At 39.5% G+C, this 25,778-nt stretch overlaps 1 protein-coding gene across 1 annotated transcript; it reads left to right on the top strand.

Moving 5' to 3' along the window:
* The first annotated feature begins 16,241 nt into the window (after positions 1-16,241).
* Positions 16,242-25,566, top strand: unc93a (unc-93 homolog A). The gene is made up of 8 exons (XM_003456703.5): positions 16,242-16,546; positions 18,554-18,735; positions 18,919-19,148; positions 22,271-22,396; positions 22,550-22,761; positions 23,517-23,652; positions 23,773-23,904; positions 24,744-25,566. The coding sequence occupies exons 1-8, from the start codon at positions 16,457-16,459 to the stop codon at positions 25,028-25,030; spliced, it is 1,395 nt and encodes a 464-aa protein (XP_003456751.1). The 5' UTR covers positions 16,242-16,456; the 3' UTR covers positions 25,031-25,566.
* The last annotated feature ends 212 nt before the right edge of the window (positions 25,567-25,778 follow it).

Genomic DNA, 25,778 nt, shown 5'->3' with positions numbered 1-25,778 from the left:
CAGTTGCCCTTACAAAGTATGTGCATGCAGTATGCCTAAAGGTGGGACTTATTACTTGGCTGTAAAACTGCACCTTGAACTTTTAACCCTTTTGGTTATATATCCGTCACAGTCTGTGGAGCTTCCTGGCATTCCCAACTTAACTTTGAGTTGCGATACAGTGAAATATCCTCTCATTTTTCTGGCATACTAAATAGTATGAATATTGGATCACATTCATGACAGACTGTAAACAAATTCATTTATGCTGGCAGCATTGAGTCCGGCACACCCAACTGTGTGCAACAGAGGAAATCAGAAGCTGCTCCTACTGTAGCCCACACAGTTACAGACCAAAAACTGTCTTTTGTGTCTCTGGATTTTTCTCGCCGTCCAGTCAAGGTGTGTTTAAACCTTTGGGTCCTGATTTACAAGAAATAAAACAAAACTGAAGCAGGAGAAGATACCAAAATGGTGGAAAACATCCTGTCTGGTTTCTGTACCCAATTTAATAAGTACCCACCAGCTGCCCTCACATCACATGCGATGAAGGTGTGTAACTCATCAGGAAAGTTTTTAGTGATTCAGAGCCATTTTCACATACACAACAAACACAAATCCCTGCTATCAACATGGGAGGAGACACAAAGCCCTTTGGGGTTGTATCACGACGGGCATCTGTTTTAAAAAGATGTTACCCAACTCGACGACTTTAAGTATTAACTGGAACGACTATCCGGCCATCAGGTCTCCAGCTGTCCATTATCTGTGTCTGCAACAGGTAGGCGTCACCTTCCTGGTACCCATTAAAACGAACACGTTTAATGCATTTTTGCTTCGATGGAAGCTTTTTTTTGCCACAGAATTTTTTCATTTTTATTTATCTTCTTATTGATTTTTCAGGCAGCGTTAAACAGATATTTCGAATTCCAATTTTTCAGGTTATTATCTCACAATTTAGGCTTACTGAGAAGTTTGAGTCAGTAAGTTGAAATTTTGAGATGGCTAACCTTAAATTCAGACTTATGGATGGCATTTTGTTGTCAGTAGCAGAAACAAGCTTTCATAGGCTTCACCTTTCAGGCCCCGGAGTTTCATCTTTCATAGCTTCTCTGAACAATCTCAGTCACTTGACTTTCTTGAGCTTCCAACACGGTGTTGTTACTATTAGACCTCATCATGAGAAATATGTAATTATAGTGCATAGTACAAATTAAATAAGAATATATATTTATTACATGATTTAAAATCTAAATTTCATTGTTTTACTTGCAGCTTCTTTTCTTCTCGAAATAAGAACGTTGACACTTGTGTGGTTCAGTAAAAGACTGTACAGATAATCACTTATTTAAAATTTGCTTTCTCACAGTTATTCATGTCTTACTTTGTGCGGTGACAGTAAAGGCTTCCATTCATTTGCTGGGAACCTCAGCCGGCTGCCGGATTTCACCCCTGGAGCACGTCTCATTTAGAGAATATAAACTAAGGCTGGGATGACATTTGTTGAACAGGTAAGATACCTGCTGCTGAGTTTAGCCATAGACTGATTAGGTGTTTTTTGTTGTTAGAGCCATTGTCATTTCTCAGCCATGACTGGTATGCACAGTGATGAGCAGCCGGTAGATGAACGTTGCTTGGCTGAATTTTTTGCATGACTAAAATGACAGCTGGCTGCTCATTTGATTCAGGCTGTGTGCTTTCCTTTTAGACAGGTTTTGCAAATCTTTAAACATTCCTGAGGTTGCAGCTGCTAGACTAAAAATCTAAAACTAACTTATTTAGTAAGAACAGGAAGAGAGTCTGGAGAGGTGGGAAGTATGCTCCGAAGAGTGAATGAAAGTGTGTGTGAATAAGAACGAGACAGGAGAAACAGTAAAGTTACAAGGAGAAGAAGTAGTGAAGGTGGATGAGTTTAAATACCTGGAGTTAGCCATCCAAAGCAATGGATAGTGCACAAGAGAGGTCAATAAGAGGGCCCAGGCAGGGTGGAGAAGGTGGAGTATCAGGGTTGATTTGAGCAAAATATTAGAAATATTAGATATTAGATGAAGCCCTAAATGAAGGAAAATGGAAGAAAAATAAAGTTGGTCTTTAATAAAGATCAAAAACAGACAAGTCCAAAGATTACACAGACCAGCAACACAGGGAGGCCACTGAGAATAACCGATAGGAGACCAAAAGGAGACCAACAAGACACAGGTGAAGACAATCAGGACACAAAAGAAGACAAACCTTTCAAAGTAAAACAGGAAATAGCAGATGGATACAGACATGAATGCTGACACACAGAGAAGCAAGAAGAAAGGAAGAGTCGCGGTAAACATGAAGTCAGAGACAAGGAAACACATGATAAGGAAACACTGAGGGAACTTAAGCTGCTACTAATTGAAACCACTATTTCAGTTTTCAGTTTTATTTGTCATATGCAAGTTAGCACAGGGTCAACATCGCAATGAAATGTGTTTGACGAGCAGCGGTCTCTCAGCAGCATGATACAGTAGGAAAAAATATAATAAAATATAATATAATAAAATAAAATAACAAATAGAAAAATAGTAAAGAACAAAATATTAGAGAGACATGGTAAAAGAGAAAAGATGACTAAATATATATGTATCTATAAATATAAATATATGTACACTAGTGATTAAATAAGAAAATCTTGAAAAGAAATATGACGGGAGGGCAGATGGGATATTGCACAGGAATGAGCAGCAGAAAATTACAGTATTGCACTTTTTAAATATAAATATCAATAACAATAAAGTGAAGTGACCAGTGCAGATTAATCAGAGTACTTGTGAAGCTGCAGGGTAGCTTCTGAGTCCTGTGTTGTGTGTGTTTAAGTGTTGTGGTTGATGTGTCGTATGGCTTGGTGGTAAAAACTGTTTTTAAGTCTTGTAGTCCGAGCAGACAGACTCCTGTAACGTCTGCCAGATGGTAACAAGGAGAACAGCTGATGTGCTGGGTGGCTGTGGTCCTTGATGATGCTGTGTGCTTTACGGAGGCATCGCTGGTGATAAATGTCCTGAATGGCAGGAAGCCTCGTGCCAGTGATGTGCTCTGCTGCCTTCACCACCCTCTGTAGTGATTTACGGCTGCTGGCAGAGCAGCTTCCGTACCAAACTGTGATGCAGCTCGTCAGCAAGCTCTCGATTGCACACCTGTAGAAATTTGAGATGATGCTGGCGTTCATGCCAAACCTCCTCAGCCTCCTCAGGAAGTAAAGCCGCTGGCGAGCTTTCCTGATAGCAGTGTCTGTGTGAAGGGTCCAGGAGAAGTCCTCAGTGATGTTGACTCCAAGGAACTTGAAGCTGCTGACCCTTTCGACCTTGACACCGTTGATGTGGATGGGCTGGTGTTCCCTGACTGGTCGTTTCCGGTAGTCCACTATCATTTCTCTAGTTTTGCTGATGTTGAGAGTCAGGTTATTTTCCAGGCACCACTCGTACAGTGCCATCACCTCCTCTCTATAGGCCGTCTCATCATTACCTGTGATGAGGCCTATGATGGTTGTGTCATCAGCAAACTTGATGATGATGTTGGACTCATGTTTAGCAACACAGTCGTGTGTGAACAGGGAATATAGGAGGGGGCTAAGCACACAACCCTGTGGCGTACCTGTGTTAAGGATGAGTGATGAGGAAGTGTGCTTACCAACTCTCACCACCTGGGGCCTGTTTGTGAGGAAGTTTAGAATCCATCTGCAGATCGGTGTTCCCAGCCCAAGGTCGACGAGCTTCGTGGCAAGTTTTGAGCTTCGTGGCATGAACCAAAACTTATACCCATCACTAGAATAACAAGATGGTAAAAACATAAATATAAAGCACATGGCAGGAAAACTGCTGTTCTCTAATGTTCTCAAGAAAGTAAAGCTCTCGTCCAGTGTTCCACATTTTTTAGTAAAACTGCTTCACTGTGACTCTGAATATAACTAGCTGCTGCTTACACAGAGCATCATTGTCTTTGTGATTATCTCAGTGTCTGTGGTATTTAGAGCTTAGACCAAAATATGCTTAATATTCAGATTAAAAATCAGATGTGGTCCGTTCTTCATGCTCCACCCATTAGTACGAGTCATGTGATGAAGTTTATTGGCTTTTAGATCATCTGTTATTTGTCGAGTTGTTTTGGTTTCAGAGACTGTCCCGCACTCAGCAGAGGGACATTTCTATTTATCATTAAAGCAGTCAGATCTACAGATATGAAGCCTGTCGGGATCTTCAATCCAGGAAGATCCAGTATCGTTCCCAGTCTTTAAAAACTCATATCTCGCCGACCGCAGCCTGGTTCACACACAGGTCTGAGATTCCTGGGGGATTTGGTGGAGAGAGCCTGAGGATTGAGTGAGAAAAGAAAGTCTGGAAGAGGGAGAAAGTGTGTTTATGTGTATGTGTGAGAAACAAAGTATGAGAGAGCTTTTTTCCCATGACTCTGTAGCAGTCAGACAGGTAGGGGTCTGGGATTAGAGAGTGTGGCCCCGCTCAGTCGTGAATAATGAATTCTCCCTTCACAGCTCTCACTGGCCTGTTTGAAGCATTAGTCTTACTTTAATACAGAGACATCAAAGGGCCTAAAAACTCACATTATCTTCTCCTCATTCTTTAAACTCCACGCTTAATATTTAGTAATCTGTAGCATTTCTATAAATAAACTTATGATGCCTAAGAGCTGTATTACTGTGGGAACTTAACATAGAGTATATCCACTTGGCTGTTTTAAACACCTACAGTCCAGTTATTCAGAATAAATCAACACAAAGATTCCCGGGAAAACATTTTTACAGGGTGATTGACAGCTGAACACTTTATGCAGGCAGTGTATTAAAAAATAAACAGATTAGAGGTGACTGTGTGCGATCTGGAGCGCTTTCAGAAGCTTTATTCAAACAGCAGCATGGAGAAGAACTTTAAAAGAGACTTATTCCGGCTCATTTCCAGCTCCAGTTTTTAAAAATATCTACTCAACAAGAGTAACTTTGCATGATTTATAGTTAAAAATAATCCTTCGTTTTATAATAGTGCATTGACTTATTTCGTCCCCTTACTGAAATGAGCTGTTTTAGCCCCTCCTCCTTTAAGACAACTTCCATCTGATTCGCTGCCCCTGGCAAACCGGACTGAGCAGCAGCTTCTTATGCCCGTCTGATATGACAATGTTGGTGAAATCTGCACTCAGTGACATCAGACGGACCAGAGGGCAGAACAAAAAGTCTAACAGGATGTTAATCAGTCTGAAGTCTGATCTTTGGTCTCACAGGGATTATCTGCACATACTCTGAGCTCATTATTGGAAACTTTGGCTATTTATAATGTGAAAATCCACCACTGTTATGGGAAAAGCTGCAGTTGGATTGGGCCTGTTCACCTGAAGGCTCGCCTAAAGGATGGAGGAATGCGGCCATAATATGTCCCCAAATCACATGTAAAGTGGTTAGATCTGGTTAGATCACTGGTGGTAAACTTAGCATTTAATGCTTGCCGTCCTCTGCAACCCCTGTTCTCTCTGCAGTGGTAGAAGAATCTTCAGGTGTTGCCTGGGCTTTACTGTCAATAAACTACACCTGGTGAAGTGTGGATAATGCATGGTGACTTTGATGAGATACCACTTAACTGTTTCAGCTAAGTTTGTTAGGCAATTTAAAATAAAACCTATGCTTCTAAAAAGCTCTGGTGTCAGTCTCCACATTTTTGTTGCGGGTTGTAAAAGTGTGTTTGTGATGATCATTAGTTAGTGATTTAGTGACTTTCTGCAGCACTGCTTTCCTTTTTTGTGTAGTAAAAGTGTTGCCTTTCAGTGTTTTTATGTTCTCTGTGAATTTCTATCACCTGCTTTTCTGTCTCTGGTTGGGGTAGATTGTGTGCAGTTGGTCTATTTTGCATAGAAGAGACCTCAAGTGTCCCCTCTCATGTGACACAAAGCCTGAAGCAGAAAACCGGAGTTAACAAAGAAAGCTGATAAGATTTTAGGCACAATTAAAATAGCTGCAAATCTCTCATTGTCCCTGATTTTGATCTTTGTTTCCTGATTCTGTTTTATTATTTTGAATTTTGAATAATTGGTTTTATTTTTTCTTATGGGGTCACTGGTCTCTAGTTCCCTGATTATTTTCCAGGGGTGCATTTAGCTGCTTATGTTTTCTGGGGTTTGGTTCTTGTATTTGTAGGTTTAATAATCTGAAACATTAGTTCTTATATCTGAGCTCTAGTTGCTGTTTATTTCTGGTTCCTGTCTTGAGTTCCTTACATTCCAAAGTGAGTTTGATCCTTTGGTTTCTCTTTTACTTTATTCCAGTTCCAGTGATGAATTGTAGTTTTTTTGCTTCCTCATATTTCTTATTCTGTTTTGAGTTCATTAACGTAGCCTCTCACTTTGACAATGATATATTAAAGGAGACATATTGTGGTTATGCAGGTTGTGCAAGCTTGTTGGTTTAGATTGATTCTAGTTCACTAATATATGCAAAGTGAAACTAATACGGCCCACTGCGCACGCCCCTGGAATTCAAACGTGATTTTGTATGTGCACTAGTTTTTTGTTTGTCTTTTTTGCTCTGGGTAAAATTATTTCTACACAAAGTCGGTGAATGAGGCCCAGTGGAGATGTTTGGTGAAAATGCAAATATCAACACAAATACCTTGCACCAGCTGTCAGCACGGTGGTGGAGGGTTCATGATTTAGGCTCGTTTTGGAGACACAGGATCTGTGCACCTCGCAGCTGAGTCAGCTGCAAACTCCTCTGTATACCAAAGTATTCTAGAGTCAGATCTGAGAACATGTGACTGTAGAATCTCAGATGTCTGACAGGTAAAGCTTGGCCCACCCTGGGTCATGCAACAGGACAATGATCCCAAGCACATCAACAAATCTACAACAGAATAACTGAAAAGAAAAGAATCCAGATGTTGCAGAGGCACAGTCACAAACTCAACCTGATGTAAAGAGAGCTGTGCATAAACAAAAGCCTGCAAACCTCATTGGTCTGAAGCGATGCTAAAGTCATACAGAAAACAGTTACTTCATGTTATTGCTACTAAAGGTGGTACTACAAACTACTGAATCATGGGATGCACCTAATTTTTAACAGGACTGTACATTGCAATTAATGTGATGTGTGGTATGTGACTTATTACAGTCATCTACCTAAAGATCCTTTAAAATAATGTGTCCTTTTAGTGTCTGGTGGGAGGTTAAGGTTGTTTAGTTTCCTTCAAGGACGTCAGATGCCAGAGTGAGATGGTCTGAATCCTGATTCTGGGCCTCGGGCTGTATCGTTCCCAAATGTGTTCAGTTCTTCATTTTGTGTATAACAGAGTCCTCTAGTGGCTTACACCTCACTCTCTCATACACACAGTTGGAAAGAACAGTACTATTAAAGTGCTGTAAGCTGGTCTGCTCACAGAGCTTTCAGCTCATATCCGGAGTGCAGACATACCTGTGTGTCTGCCTCTCTAATCCCTATTACCTACCTCCAGACCGAGAAATATGTGCATGTACATGCATTAGTCATGCTGTGGGTGACATAAGTTTGTTTATAGGTTCACACTGTGGCTACTTGAGAGCTAAGAACTTTGGCGATTACATTTTAGGCTGAAGCTGGTTTCAAAGTTAAGTTTAGGTTGTCATGGGTAGGTTTTGATAAAGTTTCCAGGAAATGACTTCAAGTCAATGTAACGTCCTCTAAAGTGAAGGAAACACTATACAGTCTGTTTAACCCTGTGAAGTCTAAGAACCTTAATCAGGTGTCTCTTTGAAATACTGCCACAAACTGAGTCTCTGGAGAGTTTTTGGAGGAGTGAAACAATTACAGCAAACTAAAAGTACTTTCAGAACTTGCTAAAAAAAATCCCATGGTTTCATTCACCCTTTTCTGTCTCTATATAAAAGCAAATTTGAATAATTTCCTTTCTTATTGTCAGCGGCATGAAGAGAATCCAGTTTCTGTCAGCTGAACCAGTTAAAACTTTCTGTACCAGTGACTATTTCCCTCTGAATCATAATCCATAACTTCTTATCATTGAGCAAAAAATTTATAGTGTTCTTCTTTTATACACAGCATAAAGGGTTGGGTCAGATCTCCCAATCAATAATGTTCTACAGAGCCCGTGTTCATCAGCAGTCTGCTCTCTGTTGCATGACTTTGTGCTTTAGTCATTTAAAAAGAATGTCAAATACAAACATGGTGGTATGTAAATTGTGTCTTTAAACTGTGTTTGCCCTTTTCTTTTTCCACATTGTATCAGTGCATGCACGCTTTTCCCTCTTAATTCTTCTCTCATTAGAGGTACACAACAAAAGGAGTTAGCGTTTCATTCTGTTTCGCTCAGTTAAAAGTTATCGGTGCGTTTTTGGATTTCAATCAGTTGCTGTTTCTCTTAGAGAAACACCCATTGCCTGAGGTGATTCTACTAAAATATTTTGATTGATATTAAAGGGGAATTCAGATGTACCATTAATGAGAAGCAGGCTCAGCCTGTGATAACTGAGAAAAGTTAATTTTGGCATTAGTTCTGAGGACTTTTCAGGGCGTTGTTGAGCATGAGGGCATGTATCAGGGGAGACGATCTAATGCTGAGGTCGTGTCACATGGCGTGGATAATAAAGTTGGCTGGGAAAGGATTCTCATGTTTCTACCAGATGAGTCAAGACAACATACACAGACAGTTTACATCGACATCCCTTAAATCTGGCTTCAATAACCTCAAATGAGGTGAAGCTTTTATGTTTGCTTTTCCAGTGTTTTAGGCACCAAGTCAGAGATGTTGGATTTCAAGTTGAAGCTAAAACTCTGGATGATAATGTTGACACTATTTACAGGTTATAAAATATGCAATGTCCATTAGCAGCCAGGAGCTTAGCTCAGCAAAGAGGAAATTTTCCTTTTTAAATTTATATAAATAACCAAGACTTCCGCATTCTGGTCTAAATATGTAAATAAAGATCAGTCATAGATTTGTACATGAAACATTTGTACATGCAGATTTGTGTGTATCTGCTGTAAATGAGGCCTAATATAATTTTTCCTGGGAAAACAAAAGTTGGTGATTAATGAGATTCAAAAGTGCTTTTTTTAAATATTTGAACTAACTGGCAATAATCATACAGTGCAATGCTACCACGGGTTACTAGGTGTTAAGTGCAAAAATAAAAATACTTTGAATGTAATTACATAATTAAAGCGTTAGGCTTCAAATAGATGTATTTCTTGGCATTGCCCTGACTTGTTTGCAGAGGATCCTGCCGACTGGAAAGTCTCTTTTGTCGCATGTGCCTGCAGAAAAGAGGAGTTCCTTCTGCAGTTTTAGAAAACAGACAAAAAGAGAAAAAAGAAAAAGAAAAAAGTAACGGGGTCTCATCAGTGAAGAGCCACTGTCACGGGAGCCTGGAGGCTACAGCAAGAACTTGGACCCAAAAGCAGATTCAAGCGCGGGAGACAGTGGTAAGGTTTCAATGAGTTTATTTTACAGGAACATTGAGAAAAAGTGGCAACACAAAGGAGGACTTCTTTGCAGCGGGTCTAAACTGTGGGCAGAGCGTGATTAGAAGGGATTGCAGAGGAAACGAGACTGAAGATGTGAAGCGTAAACAGCACTGGGAAGGTGGATGGCCAGGTGAGCTCCTCAGTGGAGAGTGATCGAAATTATTCCAACCTTGTTTCCCAGTGATCCACAAGAGAAGGTGGCAGGAAGGAAGGCAGGTGGAGATAGTGAATGATGGAAACTAGAGTGGTGAAGCGTACGGCAACAAAGTGGAGAACTGTGTCCAGAAAATCCTGAGCAGTAGTTGAGTGACGGAGAAAACGTGGCAACTAGAAGCAAAGAAAAGATCAGGTGAGTACGAGTCTTTCACAAAGACCATGAACCGCATCGGCCTGTCACCAACATGAGGTTAGTCGACGATCTGGCAAAAGAGAGATGAGGACGCTGATCTTAAATACCGGGAACAGGTCAGCTGAGCAGGTGGCATAAATGGGCGGATACCAGGGAACTGAGGGAGGACACAGGAAAAACACTGGCGCTCACCTGGACCATGACAGCTGCAGGGGCTAGTGGTAAAACTCTGATTAGAAAATACAAATAAAGTAATTCTTTAGAAGCGGATTAGTGGTTTTTAATTGTGTGTTCCTAAAACGCACCCAGAATACCTTTAAATATCACGAATCACAGAGTTTCAGAGGCAAATGCAGACACATGGATTAAGGCAAACTAACCCAAAAGTAAGGCCTTGTTGTGGCTGGTGAGTAAGTAAAAGTAACATTTATTTATATAGCACTATTCAGGACAAAAATAGGAAAAGGGAAATAAAAACAGGGGAACTGCAAAGAAACTAGACAAGCAGGGAGATGCAGTCAGAGAAGTGAACTTGGGACATTAAGAAACAAGAGAAATGATCACATAAGGAGAACTGAAACTAATTCAAACAAAACAACAAATAAATGCATGAAATGCAAAGATGCAGAGAAACACAAATAACCCAGGCAGTAAAAGTGAGTAAAAATGCGACACACACACACACACACACACTCATTTGATCCATTTTAATTCAAAAGTTTCATATCTAAAATATTTCCTCTAACCTGCATCAAAGGATGTGTAAAATGAACGTTGTCTGAGTTATCAAGCATTTACAAAGATTTAGGCTGATATGATGAATATTTATCTTAAAACTGTAGTGAAGTACAGGTTATAAGTAACCAATTAGACTCCTGGCTCATAGGTTACCATGTATCTGCAGACACTAGTTCGAAGTGCTTTAAAAAGACTCAGTAAAACTGTATTTTTTGCATTACGCTCTATTAAAGCATGCTTTCATCATCTAGACTTTTATCATCTGTCATCTAAGTTGGTTCAGATATGACAGCAGGGGTGCATATGAGCAGAAATCAATGTTAATTTATTGCATATTGGAAAGGGCTTCACTGGGTTCACTTTAGCATTTGCAGAGAGATTGTCTTTGTTTTTATCTGCGTGGCTGAGACTCTGCTCTGATCTTCTTAAATCTTTCCCTTTGCAACCACGATTGTAATAAAGAAAACTAAACCTGACATTAACACAAGCGGACCATGTAAGTTTGAGTAGACTGAAACTAAACTGATGTGAAAACGACAAAACTCGAACCTGCTCTGTGCGCATCTGTGTGTGTTTGTCGCCATCTAGTGGTTGAATTTACCACCAACAATTTCACTCCTTTACGTCGCCTGGAAAACTATTCTGGAGAAGTCACAAATGACGTGTTTTATTTAGTTAGTTTTTAATCAACAGCCAAACCGGATGGATAATTTAGAGTTTCTGAGTGGTGCATGCTTCAGGAAAGAAGGGAAAATGTGTCCATTCAGCTGCTCTGCTCCTCGACTCTGGAATTCCCTCCTGATTTAAGAAATATCACTTCTTTCTCTCTCTTTAAGTCCCAACTCAAAACTCACTTGTTCAAAATAGCTTTTCCCACATAACCTCTCCACTCTGCTATTTTAAATTTGTTTTATGCTTTTATGATTGTGTAAACTGCTTGCTTTTATGTTGTTTTTATTATTCTGTTGTGTACAGTGTCCTTGAGTGTTCTGAAAGGCGCTTTCAAATAAAATGTATTATTATTATTATTATTATTATTATTATTATTATCATTATTATTATTATTATTATTAAGACCTGGAGAGAAACCCAGCACATGCAAACTTCCTCCTGTGAAGTCAGATCCACTGCTCTGCTTATTTTACAACCCTGCTGCTGAAAAGCTGGAAAGCCTGCTCAAAACACTTCACATAGAGTCCTGAAGATGCGCGATTTAAAGAGCTGCTGCAGTCGATGAGCAGCTTTGATTACGTCTTTGAGATTGAGCTGAAGCTCAGCTGCAGTTTATCAAACAGACTGTCAAGCAGTGGTGACTAATCATCACCAGCTCCCTCAAGTGAAACATATAAAACTGTTAAATAGGTATAGGTATAATAAAGTCAAGCTGACATACATTTTTATTGTTTTGACCTTATGTGAATGGGTCATTCTTAATGGAAGTTGTTTATAAATGTGTGTAGGTAGTTTATGCTCCTGCTCCAGAGCTCCTTAGTCGACCTTCATGGCAGGTTGTTCAACTTTCGACCCACCGAGTTTCATTTCTTCAAAATGAAAGAAAATTCACTTTTATCTTTGCCAAAAACAACTTTAATGTTTGGTTTTACATTTTTTATTTTAAGCGACAATGTGCAGATAAATTTGCTTCCTCTGAACCTCGACAGTTGTGTCTTTAAGGTCTGGATAAAAACTGACTTCTGTCTGATTTCTGTGTCAATTTAGAGGTCCTGAGGTTTGAGATCCACGGCCTCACAGCCGTGCACCAGTAACAGTCTCATGGCTCCACATATGAGTAAAAACAGACCAGGTCAGCACTTTTCTGCCTCTGCAGGCCAGATTTAGATCAAACAGCACAAGCTTTGTCAGAATTTCCAGTCTACATGAAGTCATACCCAACCACTGCTAAAAACTGTCACATGTATATTTTTAAGTGTGCAGTTTGTACCCCTGCTGAATGTGCATTTGATTTGATTATATGCATGCTAATGAACACTGAGTGTGGGAATGTATGCATCTACATTAACACAACTACACTCAGTGCATCCCGAGTGTGTCCTGGACAGTTTGTTACAGAGTTGGTTTGTTTGTCTATCTGTAAGGTTTTCACTTTAACATATAACTTTGAAAAGCAACAGTCCCGACAACAGGGATTAAATACTTTTATTTAATTGTGGGCATTCCTGCTGGTTTCCCCACAGAAACCAGCATAGGAAGTTCTCGTAGATCTCGTAGATCCACCTTTTCTGACTTTATCAGTTGCTCGCATTGTTGGAGGACTTGTGACGGACTCCTCTTTACAAAGTTGCCTCCGTTCGTTGACAGTTTGGGGCATTTGTTTATCTTTTAAGGTCCCGCAACAGCATTTCAATCAGGTTGAGGTCTGGACTTTGACTGAGCCATGGCACCACCTTGATTATTTTATTTTATTTTATTATTTTATTTTTCATTCTATTGTAGATTTATTACGGTGCTAGGGATCATTGTCCTGTTGCACGACCCAGGTGTCGGGCTGATGGCCTCTCATGTGAGTCTGGAATACTAGAATACAACCCCGGTTTGTGTCTGCAAAACAAGCTCAAATCATCCCCTCTCCACCACAGTGCTTAACAGCCAGTCATGAAGTGTTTGTGCTGATATGATGTGTTTTGTACATTATGACCAAACATCTCCTCTTTGGACCGATAAAGGGAATTATTCCAGAGGCCTGTGGTTTGTTCAGCCATGTAGTCATACTGTTTGTAGAGAGAAGAGGCTTTATCCTGGCAGCTCATTTCAGCATGTTCAGTATTGACACACAAATGTTGCGGATGATCATTTGATGCATTTGAAAGCACGAAGGCTGTACTTTGTGTTTCAAAAAACTGCTTTCTAATAATTTTAAATACACAAAAAACCTGGGTTTTAACACTAAATAAAAACAATGACTTAATGACTTAACTTAAGAAAAAAAATGCGTTTTTTTTAATATACATTCGGGATCTTTTCATCTTTCATCACTACCTCAGCTTAATAGCTACATGCATTCAGACAATAACTTCTCTCTATCTTCCTCGAGTCGCTCATTTTACAAGATGAACATCAATCAGATATTACAGGGAAGAAAGTCTACTTATGATGTAAATCCAAACAAAAACATGCAGTCACAGCAAACTGCGTCTGAGGAACAGGGTGGATCTTCTATAAGACGCCCATAAAGATAGATCTGATCTCTGATAAAACTGCAGCATAACAACATAATTGCACCAGCCCTGCATATTTTATTATTTAGTGGAGAATCTGTGAGTAGTAAAAGTCAGTTTACTGAGAAGGACTTTTGATTCTTTTCAAGCCCTAACCTAATCAGTGCGTGTAACACTGATCTCACACTCAGTCATTTCCACTTGAAAACATTAAAGTCAAGATATTCTCACCATAATCGACAAATGCGATAACGGCTATCACTTCATGATAATTTCAGATTATGACACTCAACGAGAGCAACATATCCGACGTTTGGCCGCAGTTTAACGAGCTCCTCCTTCGTTTTGGATAAAGTCTGACACGCAGTTTTCATTTGTATTGTCACAGCAATCAGAAACACTCGATTTGTTTAAGCTCTCACGCCAAACAATTTGGTTTCTTTTACAAAGCTATAAAATAGTTTTATATAATTCAAAAATGAAAAACAACTGTTTAAAGTGTCCACAGATTCCAAGTACTTTGTCAGCCGCCATAAAGTTCACACTCTGAACCTTCACGCTGACGATCGGAACGTGGAGAGTCACACTCACAGTCATTCACTTTCAGCAGGTCATTTTTCGCTCATAGTTTTTATTTTAAAGAGTTTTTTTTTCTCCAGAGGCCAGAGAAATTATGATAAATGTTACAGTCACGGCCTGTTAAGAAATGATCTATTCATTTCTTTCACTGGGCGCAGATTTTACACTATTATTTTTTATTGTTAGTTTTTTGGTTGTGGCCTAAAACGCATGTAAAATTTCACCACAGTTACATTGCAAAAGTGAAGCCAGAGACAGACATGAAACTTTTTCTCTCTAAGTGCAGAAGTTTATCATCACAGATTTTCACACATTATTTGTACAATTTGTATGGCTGCCATGGTTTTTAATACATGTGTGTCGGTGTGCGGTTGCCACGGTGAGTACACCTGTGGCATGAAATGGACAATCTTACAGCTTCATGCTCTCCTACAGAAAAGACATGAAAAATGAACAATTTGAATGACTTATTGTGACTGTTTCACAAACTCTTGTGCGTCTTGTGCCCCCCCCCCCCCCAACTAAACCAAAGTCAAGTCAATGACTTGTGATTGACAGCTCGTTAGCCAATGAGCATGTGGCTTCATACCACACATAATACTACAATTTGAAACACAATATGAAAAAGATTTTCAAAACAAATGTCATTTTTTATTCAACATAAACTCAGCATTAAAGTGTTTACAAAGACAGAAAGCTGTGTTCTCGCAGACTTCTATAGGATCAGAAGTCTTTTTGTAGACACAGCTGTCGCCATCTGGCATAAGGCCTGGAGAAAAGCTCTATTTTAATCTAAACTGGGACCTTTTTAACCAAGCCAAGCTTTTTCCCAAACATTTTATAATAATGGTTTTGTGTGTGTGTATTGTATTGTGTATTGAGGACCTTAAAATATTAAAAAGCAAAACCAAACACACACTGCAGGGAGTCCTGCATGCAAATCAAAAGGGTTGAAAAATCTGTTTAACTTAAGACAGAGCCAGACAAGACCCTCTGCAGAACACAGGCAAGAAAGCATGTTTCCCAATATCCAAGCCGTGATAGCCCGATATCCAATAAGCAGTGAAAAAGCTCCAGATCTGTGTAGCGCCGTGTGTGACCTACATCTGTCGTTATTAGGCCAACACCACCCAACACTTTATCTGTAGAGATATGAATAGTTTCAAACAGCTGTTTCTTAGAGGTGGCTCATATGATTAGTCTCAAACTGTTCCACCTGTAATCTGCCATCCCTTCTGATAGCTTTAAATAAACACCAGATAATCCAGACAGAAGTTTCATTTGTCAAATCAGCCCCGACGCATCACTCCAGGAGCCTGTGAAGCAGCTTTTTGACCATCACAAGACACAAAAAACTTCACCAAAAGCTACACAAATTAAATGATCTGCGTGCACTCACTGGCCGGTTTAGAGTTTATTTCTCTTTGGGTACAGCTGAGATAACAGAGGGGACTGCTGTGTCCCTGGGTTTTCCTGTAAAAAAAAACCCCCAACAAGCTGTCATGCTGTGAAAAGAAAAAGATGTCTTGTACGTTCATAAAAGTAAAGAATGAGATAACACACTGTAAACCTTTGTTCTGTGGCCACTGCTCCTGTATGTATGTATGGTGTAAGTAAACACAGTGAGTCTGGATTCAAGGTCTTAAAAGAAAAGAAGGAGGAAGAGGGGTTGAGTGAGAAGAAGGAAGCTTTAAAGTAGTAATGATCAACAATTACAGCCAAAACATGTGCGATGACTCAGAGAAAGTGCAGGAGTTAAAGAAGGGCAGTCTGATATATGAGCTTGATATGTGAGCAAATTGCACCATATTTTGAGGCCAACACGATAAGAAATGCAATATATAGTTGTCTCCAAAAACATGCTTAATGTGTGGGTGTATGGGCGTGAGTGTGTGTGTGTGTGACAGAGAGAGGGCTGGACTTTGTTCTCAGTTATTTCCAGTGTAAAGGTTTATCAGAAATACCTTCAGCAGTGAGCAACCTCTGACTTCACTCTGTGCAGCTGCTGCATGGAGCCACGAATCTAAAAAACAAAACAAAAAAACAAATACAAAAACCTAACTTATCTTCTTTTTCTTTGTTTTTTGTTTTTTTAAAGGTTAATGGTCTGAGAAGGTTTTTTGTTTTGCTAAATATACTTTTCAAGAAGCAGCCATGATCAGCCGCAACTTCAAGAATGTGCTGGTGGTCTCAATTGGGTTTCTGTCCCTGTTCACGGCTTATGGAGGTCTGCAGAGTTTGCAGGTAGGTGGAAGATTTACAATCTACTGCTTGTTAAGGAGGGAAAAAGGCCTGATTTTTCCTTCCACAGTTGAAAGGACCAAGGAATAATTTACTTTTACAAGTTTTCCATATGTCTATAATTACCGGTCATGTTTGTCAGTCAGTGCTGGATTTCAATGAATCATTATTAGAGCTTCAAAGAATGTATTCATACTAACTGAATATGAGATGGTAAATACCATTGCATACCTATAGTCAACAAATTGTGCCAGTAATCTATTCTGGATTAATTGTATTGTTATTTTCTTGATTATTATATCACAGCTGAACAATACAATGGTACTACCAAATATAAATATTGGTATAATATTAATGGTGCACATAGTATGCTAATAATTGTAGGTTTTTCCCCCTTTTCCCGGTAAAACTTCACACTCTTCACATGTATGATTAATTTGGAAAAATCTTTTCATTTCTGTATTTCCACATGCACGCATAACTCATAATATATTGATACTACTACTATCACTACTATTACTATTACTACTAATATTATAATAATAACAATCCATTCCGCATCCTCTACCAGCTGCCATAGGGCGAGAGGCAAGGTACACTCTGGACAGGCCGCCAGTCTGTTGAGCTCGAAAATAAATTAAAAAAAATAAACAAAGTTGAAAAAATAAATAAATTTAAAAATACAAATAAAAATGCAAATAAAATATGGTAATCATAAATAATTGTTCAAAACCTTTAAATACATAAACAAAGATATTACTTTTGTTAATGTACTGAATATTTTTATTGTAATACCAGAACTGCAATTATCTGTATTACTACATTTGTTTGAAATTAAGGGGTTGATAGTAACAGAACTTTCTTTGTATTTTTAACATAAAAATAGGATCTTCTATCTATAAAAAGTGATGCGAGCAAAAACCAAAACATTTCTAATTTTTATTTTTATTTATTTATTTAGATTATACGCATATAATAAACTTTGGGAACACGGGACCTTGGGCATAAATGAGCTTGGGAACAATTTTGGGAAAGTGGTTTTGTAGTATTGTAGTATAATAAATATGCATGTATGGATAATGTGGCAATTATCCATACATACTCTACATAAAAATAAACATATATGTTATGTGCTCATAAATATATGAACACATAACATATTTTAAATACCTGAATTTGTTATAAACTATAAAAACTTTCACATCCGTACATATTATATCTACAAAAATTCCATATTTCTGTTGTATGTTGAGAGCTGGACAGTTTTAAAGTAAAGTGTAAATTAAACAGTTTTCTGTTTACTTTAAACATAATTATCTGTACACACACTAGAAGTACTCTAGATAAAATAAAAAACTTGACAGCTATAAGCACGTGGCATAAATCACATATATATACATATATACATACATACATACATACATATATATATATGTATATATATATATATATATATATATATATTATATATATATATATATATATATATATATATATACATATATATACACACACACAAATATTTTATACAAATAGAATCATGAATGAAATCTAATTAACTTTCAAATCACAATCAGTCTTTACATAATATTACACCAATATTGCCACCTTTAATGATCACCTTGCTCTACACACTGATGCTGATATTGTGTAATTATTATGTAATTATCAGTATGTAGGTCAGTGTAACAGTAATAATAATTCAAAGTGTTTCCCAAAGCTTATGAGACATAGATTGGGCTACATAACAAAGCTGAAACATCCTTGTTTATACACAATGCTGCATTATGTGAAATCCTTACACCACTCAAAAGTCCAAGCACGAATCTTAAACACTTATTCTGTGTGTAAATCCGCCGGCTCACTATATTTAAAAATATTTTGAGCATATAAAAAAATACTCTAAATTGTCTACTTTTAGAAAAACTGTTTTCTTTTAATTATAGTGCAGTCGACTTCCTAACATTGAACCTCTGATCAACACTGATAGTGTTTCTGCTCTCTGTGCAGAGCAGTCTGAATGCAGCGGAGGGGATGGGCGTGGCCTCTCTGAGCGTCATCTACGCCGCCATCATCGTCTCCTCCATGTTCCTGCCTCCCATCATGATCAAAAACCTGGGCTGTAAATGGACCATTGTGGTTAGCATGGCCTGCTACGTGTCCTACTCGTTTGGAAACCTCTACCCAGGATGGTAATCAACCAGACAATCAATTAAAAACAATAAATGAATGAGGCTAATTGGGGTTGTAATTTTTAATGTCTGTTATTAAAGACTATTTTTGTAATAAGATGCCCAACTGCAACACGTCTTGTCCAATAACTTCATTGGCTAATAAAAAGTCTTGACCAAGTGTTGCTTTGCTCTCTCACACAGGTACACTCTCATCCCCACCTCAGTGATCCTGGGGTTGGGTGGCTCTCCTCTGTGGTCGGCTAAATGCACCTACCTGACCATCTCCGGGAACTTGCAGGCCGCCAAAGACAACAAAAAGGGCTCTGACGTGATCAACTACTATTTCGGCATCTTCTTTTTCATCTTTCAGTCTTCTGCTGTTTGGGGAAACCTGATGTCTTCGCTTATCTTTGGACAGGACACAGCTATTGGTAGGCAGCAGAAAAGTGGTCACATTTTGATTAAATTGAACCAGAATTGGTTTAACTGCCTCATTAAATGTGCATTGAAAGTTGTACAATGTTAACTTTTTGGGGTTGCAATGTGCAGTTTTATTTGTTTATACCAGTAAGTTTAATTCCTCAGTAGTAAGCCTGAAAACAGCGTGCAACATTTTGCCACATTTTCCTTATTTATCATTGAAATGTTTACGTGTGCAGCGGGGTTTCAAGTATTTGAAAGTATTATTTATGAAGTATTTTCTCTCATTCGATGGGCAAGCCTATCGGCATTGTTCCATATACAAACCCTGCAGTATTAAACCGCCATTACAAATAACAAATGACATGTTCAGTGCACAGTTTCTATTAAAAAACAAAAACAGCTTTGCTATTTTTTTTCTCAGAGCTGAACCATAGACCATATATAAAGGATAGAGGTCACTACAGTGACATCGCTCTCTGGCTTTGGACTGGGAATTATTTTTAGAGACTCTGACATGTTACTAAATCACGGCACCTACAGCAGCTGATCCACTGTGTGCACAGCCACTTAAATGCCACTGCTGATTAAGTAACACATCGGAGACACGGTGTACCTCAAAGCCTGTTACTCTACTTATTTTTTTTTTTTCAAGGAAATAGGAAACAGGTTTCACTAAAAGTGACCCTTTCGGTTTGAATTGAGAATACATCATATTAATAACGCAACGGCCCCCAGTGTGAGAAATGATGACATCAGCGTATGTATACGTAACCTCTGTGAGCCGAAGCAGAGAAGCCACGCCCACTTACTGTTCAAAACCCCTTGTGATTGTCCTTAATGTGACTCATGCAAAGCTACTATAAGAGAGATCAGGAATAAAAATACTGGAAATGAGTGAAGATTTTCACTGATGTGACATGAGGTGTTATTTTAGGAGTGTAAGGAGAGACAGCTTAGCAACAAATGTTAGCCTGGGGATTGGCTTGACTTACAATCATTAAAAATCACAATTTACAGTGATAAACAAACAAACAAACAAACAAAAAAGTGGGTCACCACAGCAGGTAGCCCTGCATATCTGAGTTTTACACTAGCAAATCTTTTCTTAAGGTTACTTGTGTATAATGTTGAGGCTTCTGCGCCTGCAAGAAACAGTCAAACCCCTCCGAAATTGCTTGACTTTTAGAGTTTAAAAAGATGTAAATACAGGTTTAAAAATCGTTTTACAAATTCAGATTTGACACGTTTAGCTTAAGGCAGTGCAGGTAGTGACTGACATGTTTTTATAGTCAAACGCTACAAATCTAGAAACTCAACATGACCCAATTTGGCTGCTGCTTGTGCATAGCTTCGTCAAAAGCTCTGAGAAACTTCCGATTTGTGCCAGAATCAGACGTTATGCTCAGTTTGTCTTTTAGCCTGTCGACGTGTTTCCAGCTGCCAGCAGGCTCGGTGACTCAGTGCTGCAGTTTAGCTCACAGCCAAGATCACGTTGTAGCCAGTGATGCTCTAATGAAGGTGCATGCTCCAAAGACCTGGAGGTCTTTAAAATTCAGGCTGAACATTAAGTAACTCTTGGTCAATTTAAATGTATGATTACAAACCATTTAGCTTCCATCTGTATTTCTATACTGCTTCTTAAATCGTTGGAGTACAGTAAACCCTGGACTGGTCACCGGTTTGCTGCAGGGCAAGCACACCTACAGCCACCAATTAACCTAACCGCATTCATGCCTTTGGACTGTGGGAGGAAATCAGAATACCTGGAACGAGCCCATGCACACACGGGAAGGCCCCAGCCTGGATTTAAACCCACAACACTCTGCAGGGGAAGATGTGCTCTTCCTCTGCTGTTACTTTTAATTCTTTAAGTGCAGTTTTTAGAATTGGGGACAAACAGGAAGTGTGCAAACCCACACCAGGCCAAAGAGGCTGACATGTACCAAAGACATGGACGTGAGTGTCCACAAGCAAAGAGGCCCATGTGGCGCTCTGCCATCGCAGTGCCTGATGGATTTGGATTGTACTGGTCTCTTGTGTTGCTGCCAGCTTCAGCTCATCACTGAACAAGGTCTAAGAGATGTCTTACAATCATTTTATGGCTCAATTTAAGGACGGTATGAAAAAAGGTGTGTTTAAAGTTGCCAGGTATGCAGTATGTTACTTTATGGCGTCAATACTCTCTGCTTATCAGTTTAAAAGGAGACTTTCTTGGAAGAATGACTCCACAGAGACATTTATTCCAGTTTGATTTCCGTCTTACTTTGGGACACTGTTTAGATACAAACTTTTTTAAACTAAACTACCAGCAACAAAATCTTTATAGTTTTACAGTTTAAACGTGCTGATCGACTAAAATAAGTAAACTTGGCCGTTCTACCAACAATTTTCAACACAAGTCTCATCTAAACTTCAATTCCAAGTGTCCAGTACAATCCAATACACTTCCAGTACAAAAAATTGAGAGATTTTTTGTATCATTGGTATTTTAGGGACACTGGACTGAGTTAGATCAAATAAAAAAGTAAAGATTTTAGTGTCTGAGCCCTCCAAAAAAATAAGGAAAAAAGTTAAAGAAAACAGGGATATACTGACTCCAAACAAAACATGAATCAGAGGGGGGGCGTGAGGAACAAGAGGAGGACAAACTGAGCGCAAACAGACAATCTGACAGCTAACAAGGGGAGAGGCAAGGCAATGAGCGTGGGTCAGACATCCACCTTTTCCTAGCGCCGTCTCCTCGACCTTGGCGGAAAACATCACAAAGTCAAGAAAAGGCGTGACTGGGATGTTTCAAGGACTACAGTGAGCGTGTAAAAGCTGGGCTATAAAATGTGCCTCTTACTTCACCCGCACGTGTTCTTAGCATGTGCGTCACATAAACAAGGAAAACGGTGATTTTACATTCACAGTGCAGCTGTGGGTTTAAATTCAACAGCTGCCTTAAAGAGCTTTACATTGTAAAGTAACACTGAATCATCCTTGATGAACAGAAAGGGCGATTATTATTATTATTTTTAGCAAAGTGCAAACAAAACAAAAACCACAACTGCATCATGTTTCTCTCCGCATTCTTTCTGTTGGTCATGTGATATATTCGCTTAAACAAACTGTATATTTTTTCTGACAGTTGACATCCCACAGGAGCAGCTGGATAGCTGTGGAGCAGCCGACTGCGGCCTTAATGTCACTGCTTATGGGAACACCACCAGGCCTGAGCAGAAACTGGTGTGGACGCTCGTCGGAAGCTACATCGGTAAAGTTTCCAATCACCTGAATGAGGGTGTTAGCTAATCAGCAATCAGCCAAACTTTGAAGCAAAGAAATTATATAACCATACAACCGCTCGCCATGGTGCGACTAACATATTGCAGCTGTCTTCTGAATCACTGTTCTTTGTGTGTGGCAGGCGTGGGTGTGCTGGCCATCCTGATCGTGGCGGTGTTTCTGGACAACATCGACCGCGAGCAGGCCAGCGAGTTTCGCGGTAGCCAGCAGCCGTTTTGCCACACGTTCTTGGCAACATTCAGGCTCCTGAAGGACTGGAGGCTGGTGACGCTCATCCCACTCACCATGTACAGCGGCTTTGAACAGAGCTTCCTTTCAGGGGAGTACACCAAGGTAAGGAGAGCTCCAAAAGATGAAGGCTCTCATGTGTTAGTGCAGTTTTCATTAAGTCATATAGTTAAATAAAAGGATTTGATATATTAGCCTAAGTACAACTTGAATTGGGGGGTCATATCGATGGAAACCAGAAGGGGTGTGTAGGGAGGTGTGGTCCCACTCCTGAATGCAGATACATTATCTCCAATTAACTAAAGTCAGCAACAATGACCTGGGTTCAGGTCTGACTTTGACTGTGCGCCTTGATTCTTTTCTTTTTTAACCATTTTTTTGTACATTTGATTCTGTCCTTGGCATTATTGTTCTGTTGCATGACACAATTTCAGCCTAGTTTAGCTGTCAGATACATGCCCTCAAATTGATTCCAGAATATTTCAGTATACATGACTGCAATGTGCCCAAGTCCTGTGTCTGCAAAACAAGCCAGAATCATTACCACTCCACCACCGTGCTTCACACTTGGTATGAGGTGTTTGTGCTGTTTGTGCTGATTTGGTTTTCACCAAACGTGATAGCGGACATTATGCCCAAACGTTTCCTCTTTGGTTTCATCTCTCCGAAGAACATCGTTCCAGAAGCCTTGTAGTTTGTTCTGATGCTAATTTACCCTGGGAAAGCCATTCATTCCTCTGAACTAACACTTTCTTTGAAAACACGCACAGCCCACTGCTTATCCAGGTGTTACCAATTTTGTCAACAGCATTAATGATAAGACGTGAGGCCTTATAAATGTCTGCTGTGTTTCTTCGCAGAACTACGTGACTTGTGCTTTGGGGATCCATTATGTTGGTTTTGTAATGATGTGTTTTGGAGCTTCCAATTCCCTTTGTTCAATTCTCTTTGGGAGACTCGCCCGGTACACTGGAAGAGCTCCACTCTTTGCCCTGGGTAAAACCTTTTTAACAAAATATAATAATTAAAGACCGTTCACTGCTGTTTTTGTTTTGTTGTTGATGTTTGTATTAATACATTTCTTGCCTCTTTTATTATTTTCCTTTCCACTTTCAGCTGCACTGACGAACTTGAGCTGCATCATTGCTCTCTTGTACTGGAGGCCTCATCGTGACCAGCTTGCTGTGTTTTTTGTGTTTCCTGCTCTGTGGGGTTTGTCAGATGCTATCTGGCAAACCCAGACTAATGGTAAGGAACCCAATCAGCCCACCTGGGGCAACTAACAGGTACACCCAGAAATGAGGATTTCAATAACGGCCTGCCTTCATTATAATGCACGCACATGCAGTTGACTGAATTAGAAATGTTGTCTTGCCTTGTCTTCTGATTTTTTTTTTTTTAGTTAAAAAAAACTCAAACTTCAGCCTAAAATTAGCAAAAATCTAGCTGATCTCCCCTTCAAGATAACATGCTGTTGCTGGCTCTCCCCTGAGATGCTGTTTTGCAGTGTGCACTCTGAAATCGTGAACCTTAAACCAGTGTAAACTAAATTTTCTGTGGAGATAGAGATGGTAACAAAATGAACTTTAAAGTTCATTCAGTATGACTCCCAAGCGTGATTTATCAGGAAAGTATTTACATGCTCATTCAGAAGGTGGTTTTCCTCTAGACTTTCATAGGATTGAAAGTCCTTCTGCACACACAGGTTACGCCCCCTGGTGGCTATTTAAAACACCGTACGTTGTCTTTGCTCTTCAGACATAGAAACTGAATCCATTGTTATAAGTGCCATAAGGGCCATTACTTAAAAAAACTAAAGTGTTAAATAAAACGTGTTATTTTTCTTAAATGTAACGCAGTAAATTGCTTAATTACTCATTGGAGAGAGTAATTTGTTACATTACCCCAGCGTTACTCTGTAACATGACCTGACGACACAGGAGTTTAAAGCCAGTCCAAATAGACATTTACAGCTGCAGAAACAATTACAGGTAGAAATAAAGGCTATAAGCCTTACTGGCAGTCACTGCCTTTATTGCGTGGACTTAATTACCTTCTCTTGGCGCCCCTATCCCCTTGTCTCACAGCTCTTTACGGCATCCTCTTCCCGCGGGAAAAAGAGGCGGCGTTTGCAAACTACCGGATGTGGGAGTCGTTGGGTTTTGTCATCGCCTTTGCCTACAGCACGTTCTTATGCCTGGAGTATAAACTGTACATCGTGCTGGCCGTGCTGGTGATCACCGCCATCACTTACCCGATAGTGGAGTACTATGAACACAAGCATCCAACGGAACCCATTGAAGAAGGAGCCTACCAAAATCACAAAGAAGTCATCAAAGCAAACGAGGACATCATCTGCCAGACACACTTGTAGAGGCACAAAGTTCAGCATGCCTCCTGTCAGGGGTCTATTGGTGATGCCTAAAGTTAAAATCGAATGAATGCCATTGTAAACGCATGATGTGATTGTAGAGGTGCAGTAAGTAATGAGCCCACGTCTGTTGAACTTTACCAGACACTGACTTTGCTCTTTTCTTCCTTGTGGTAAAGCAACACAAACTATAATGTCTTGCTTTTTTTTTTTTTTAAATAAGCCCAGCTTTGTAGCTTCTGTTTGAAACATTTTGTTTGGTTGGCACGATACTGTTGTCATGATTCATGTGCTTCAGTCTTCAGTATCTATGTCGGCTAAATGTTGAGCAATTTGTGCGCGCAATCTTATCCACTTTGTTTAACTGCCTTTTTCTATTGTCATTTACGGTTGCTGTAAGAGGATGTGACCAGTGATCGCACACAGAGCAGTATCATTTCCTGTTTTTGTAAGTTATTCTACTATATACAGTGAATTAAGTGAAATCATACCTGTGAGATGTTTGAAAAATACCTGATTAAATTGTTATTTTAACAGTTGCCAGTGTTGTAAAGTTCCTATGACTTTGTAGATGTTAAGGAAGAAATAGGACAGAGAGACGTTGCCACAAGAACAGCATTCAACACAACACCCACTGATTCATTAGGGTGAGCTGGAAGAAATGGTCAAAGACCAATATGACCACTGTCAGCCCCTGAGGTCCTGGAGAGTCTAAAGTCCAGCACAGAAGCTCTGCAATCAGTATGGTCTG

This window comes from Oreochromis niloticus, linkage group LG15 (assembly GCF_001858045.2).
Source record: "Oreochromis niloticus isolate F11D_XX linkage group LG15, O_niloticus_UMD_NMBU, whole genome shotgun sequence".
Classification (NCBI taxonomy): Eukaryota; Metazoa; Chordata; class Actinopteri; order Cichliformes; family Cichlidae; genus Oreochromis; species Oreochromis niloticus.
This window is presented reverse-complemented; position numbering and strand designations above follow the sequence as displayed.

Excerpts from the sequence above, each read along its gene's own strand:
- unc93a (XM_003456703.5), top strand. The coding sequence starts at position 16,457 with ATGATCAGCCGCAACTTCAAGAATGTGCTGGTGGTCTCAATTGGGTTT. Across the intron at positions 19,149-22,270 it reads TGGACAGGACACAGCTATTG|TTGACATCCCACAGGAGCAG; the intron begins GTAGGCAGCAGA and ends TTTTTCTGACAG. Across the intron at positions 23,905-24,743 it reads CTGGCAAACCCAGACTAATG|CTCTTTACGGCATCCTCTTC; the intron begins GTAAGGAACCCA and ends CTTGTCTCACAG.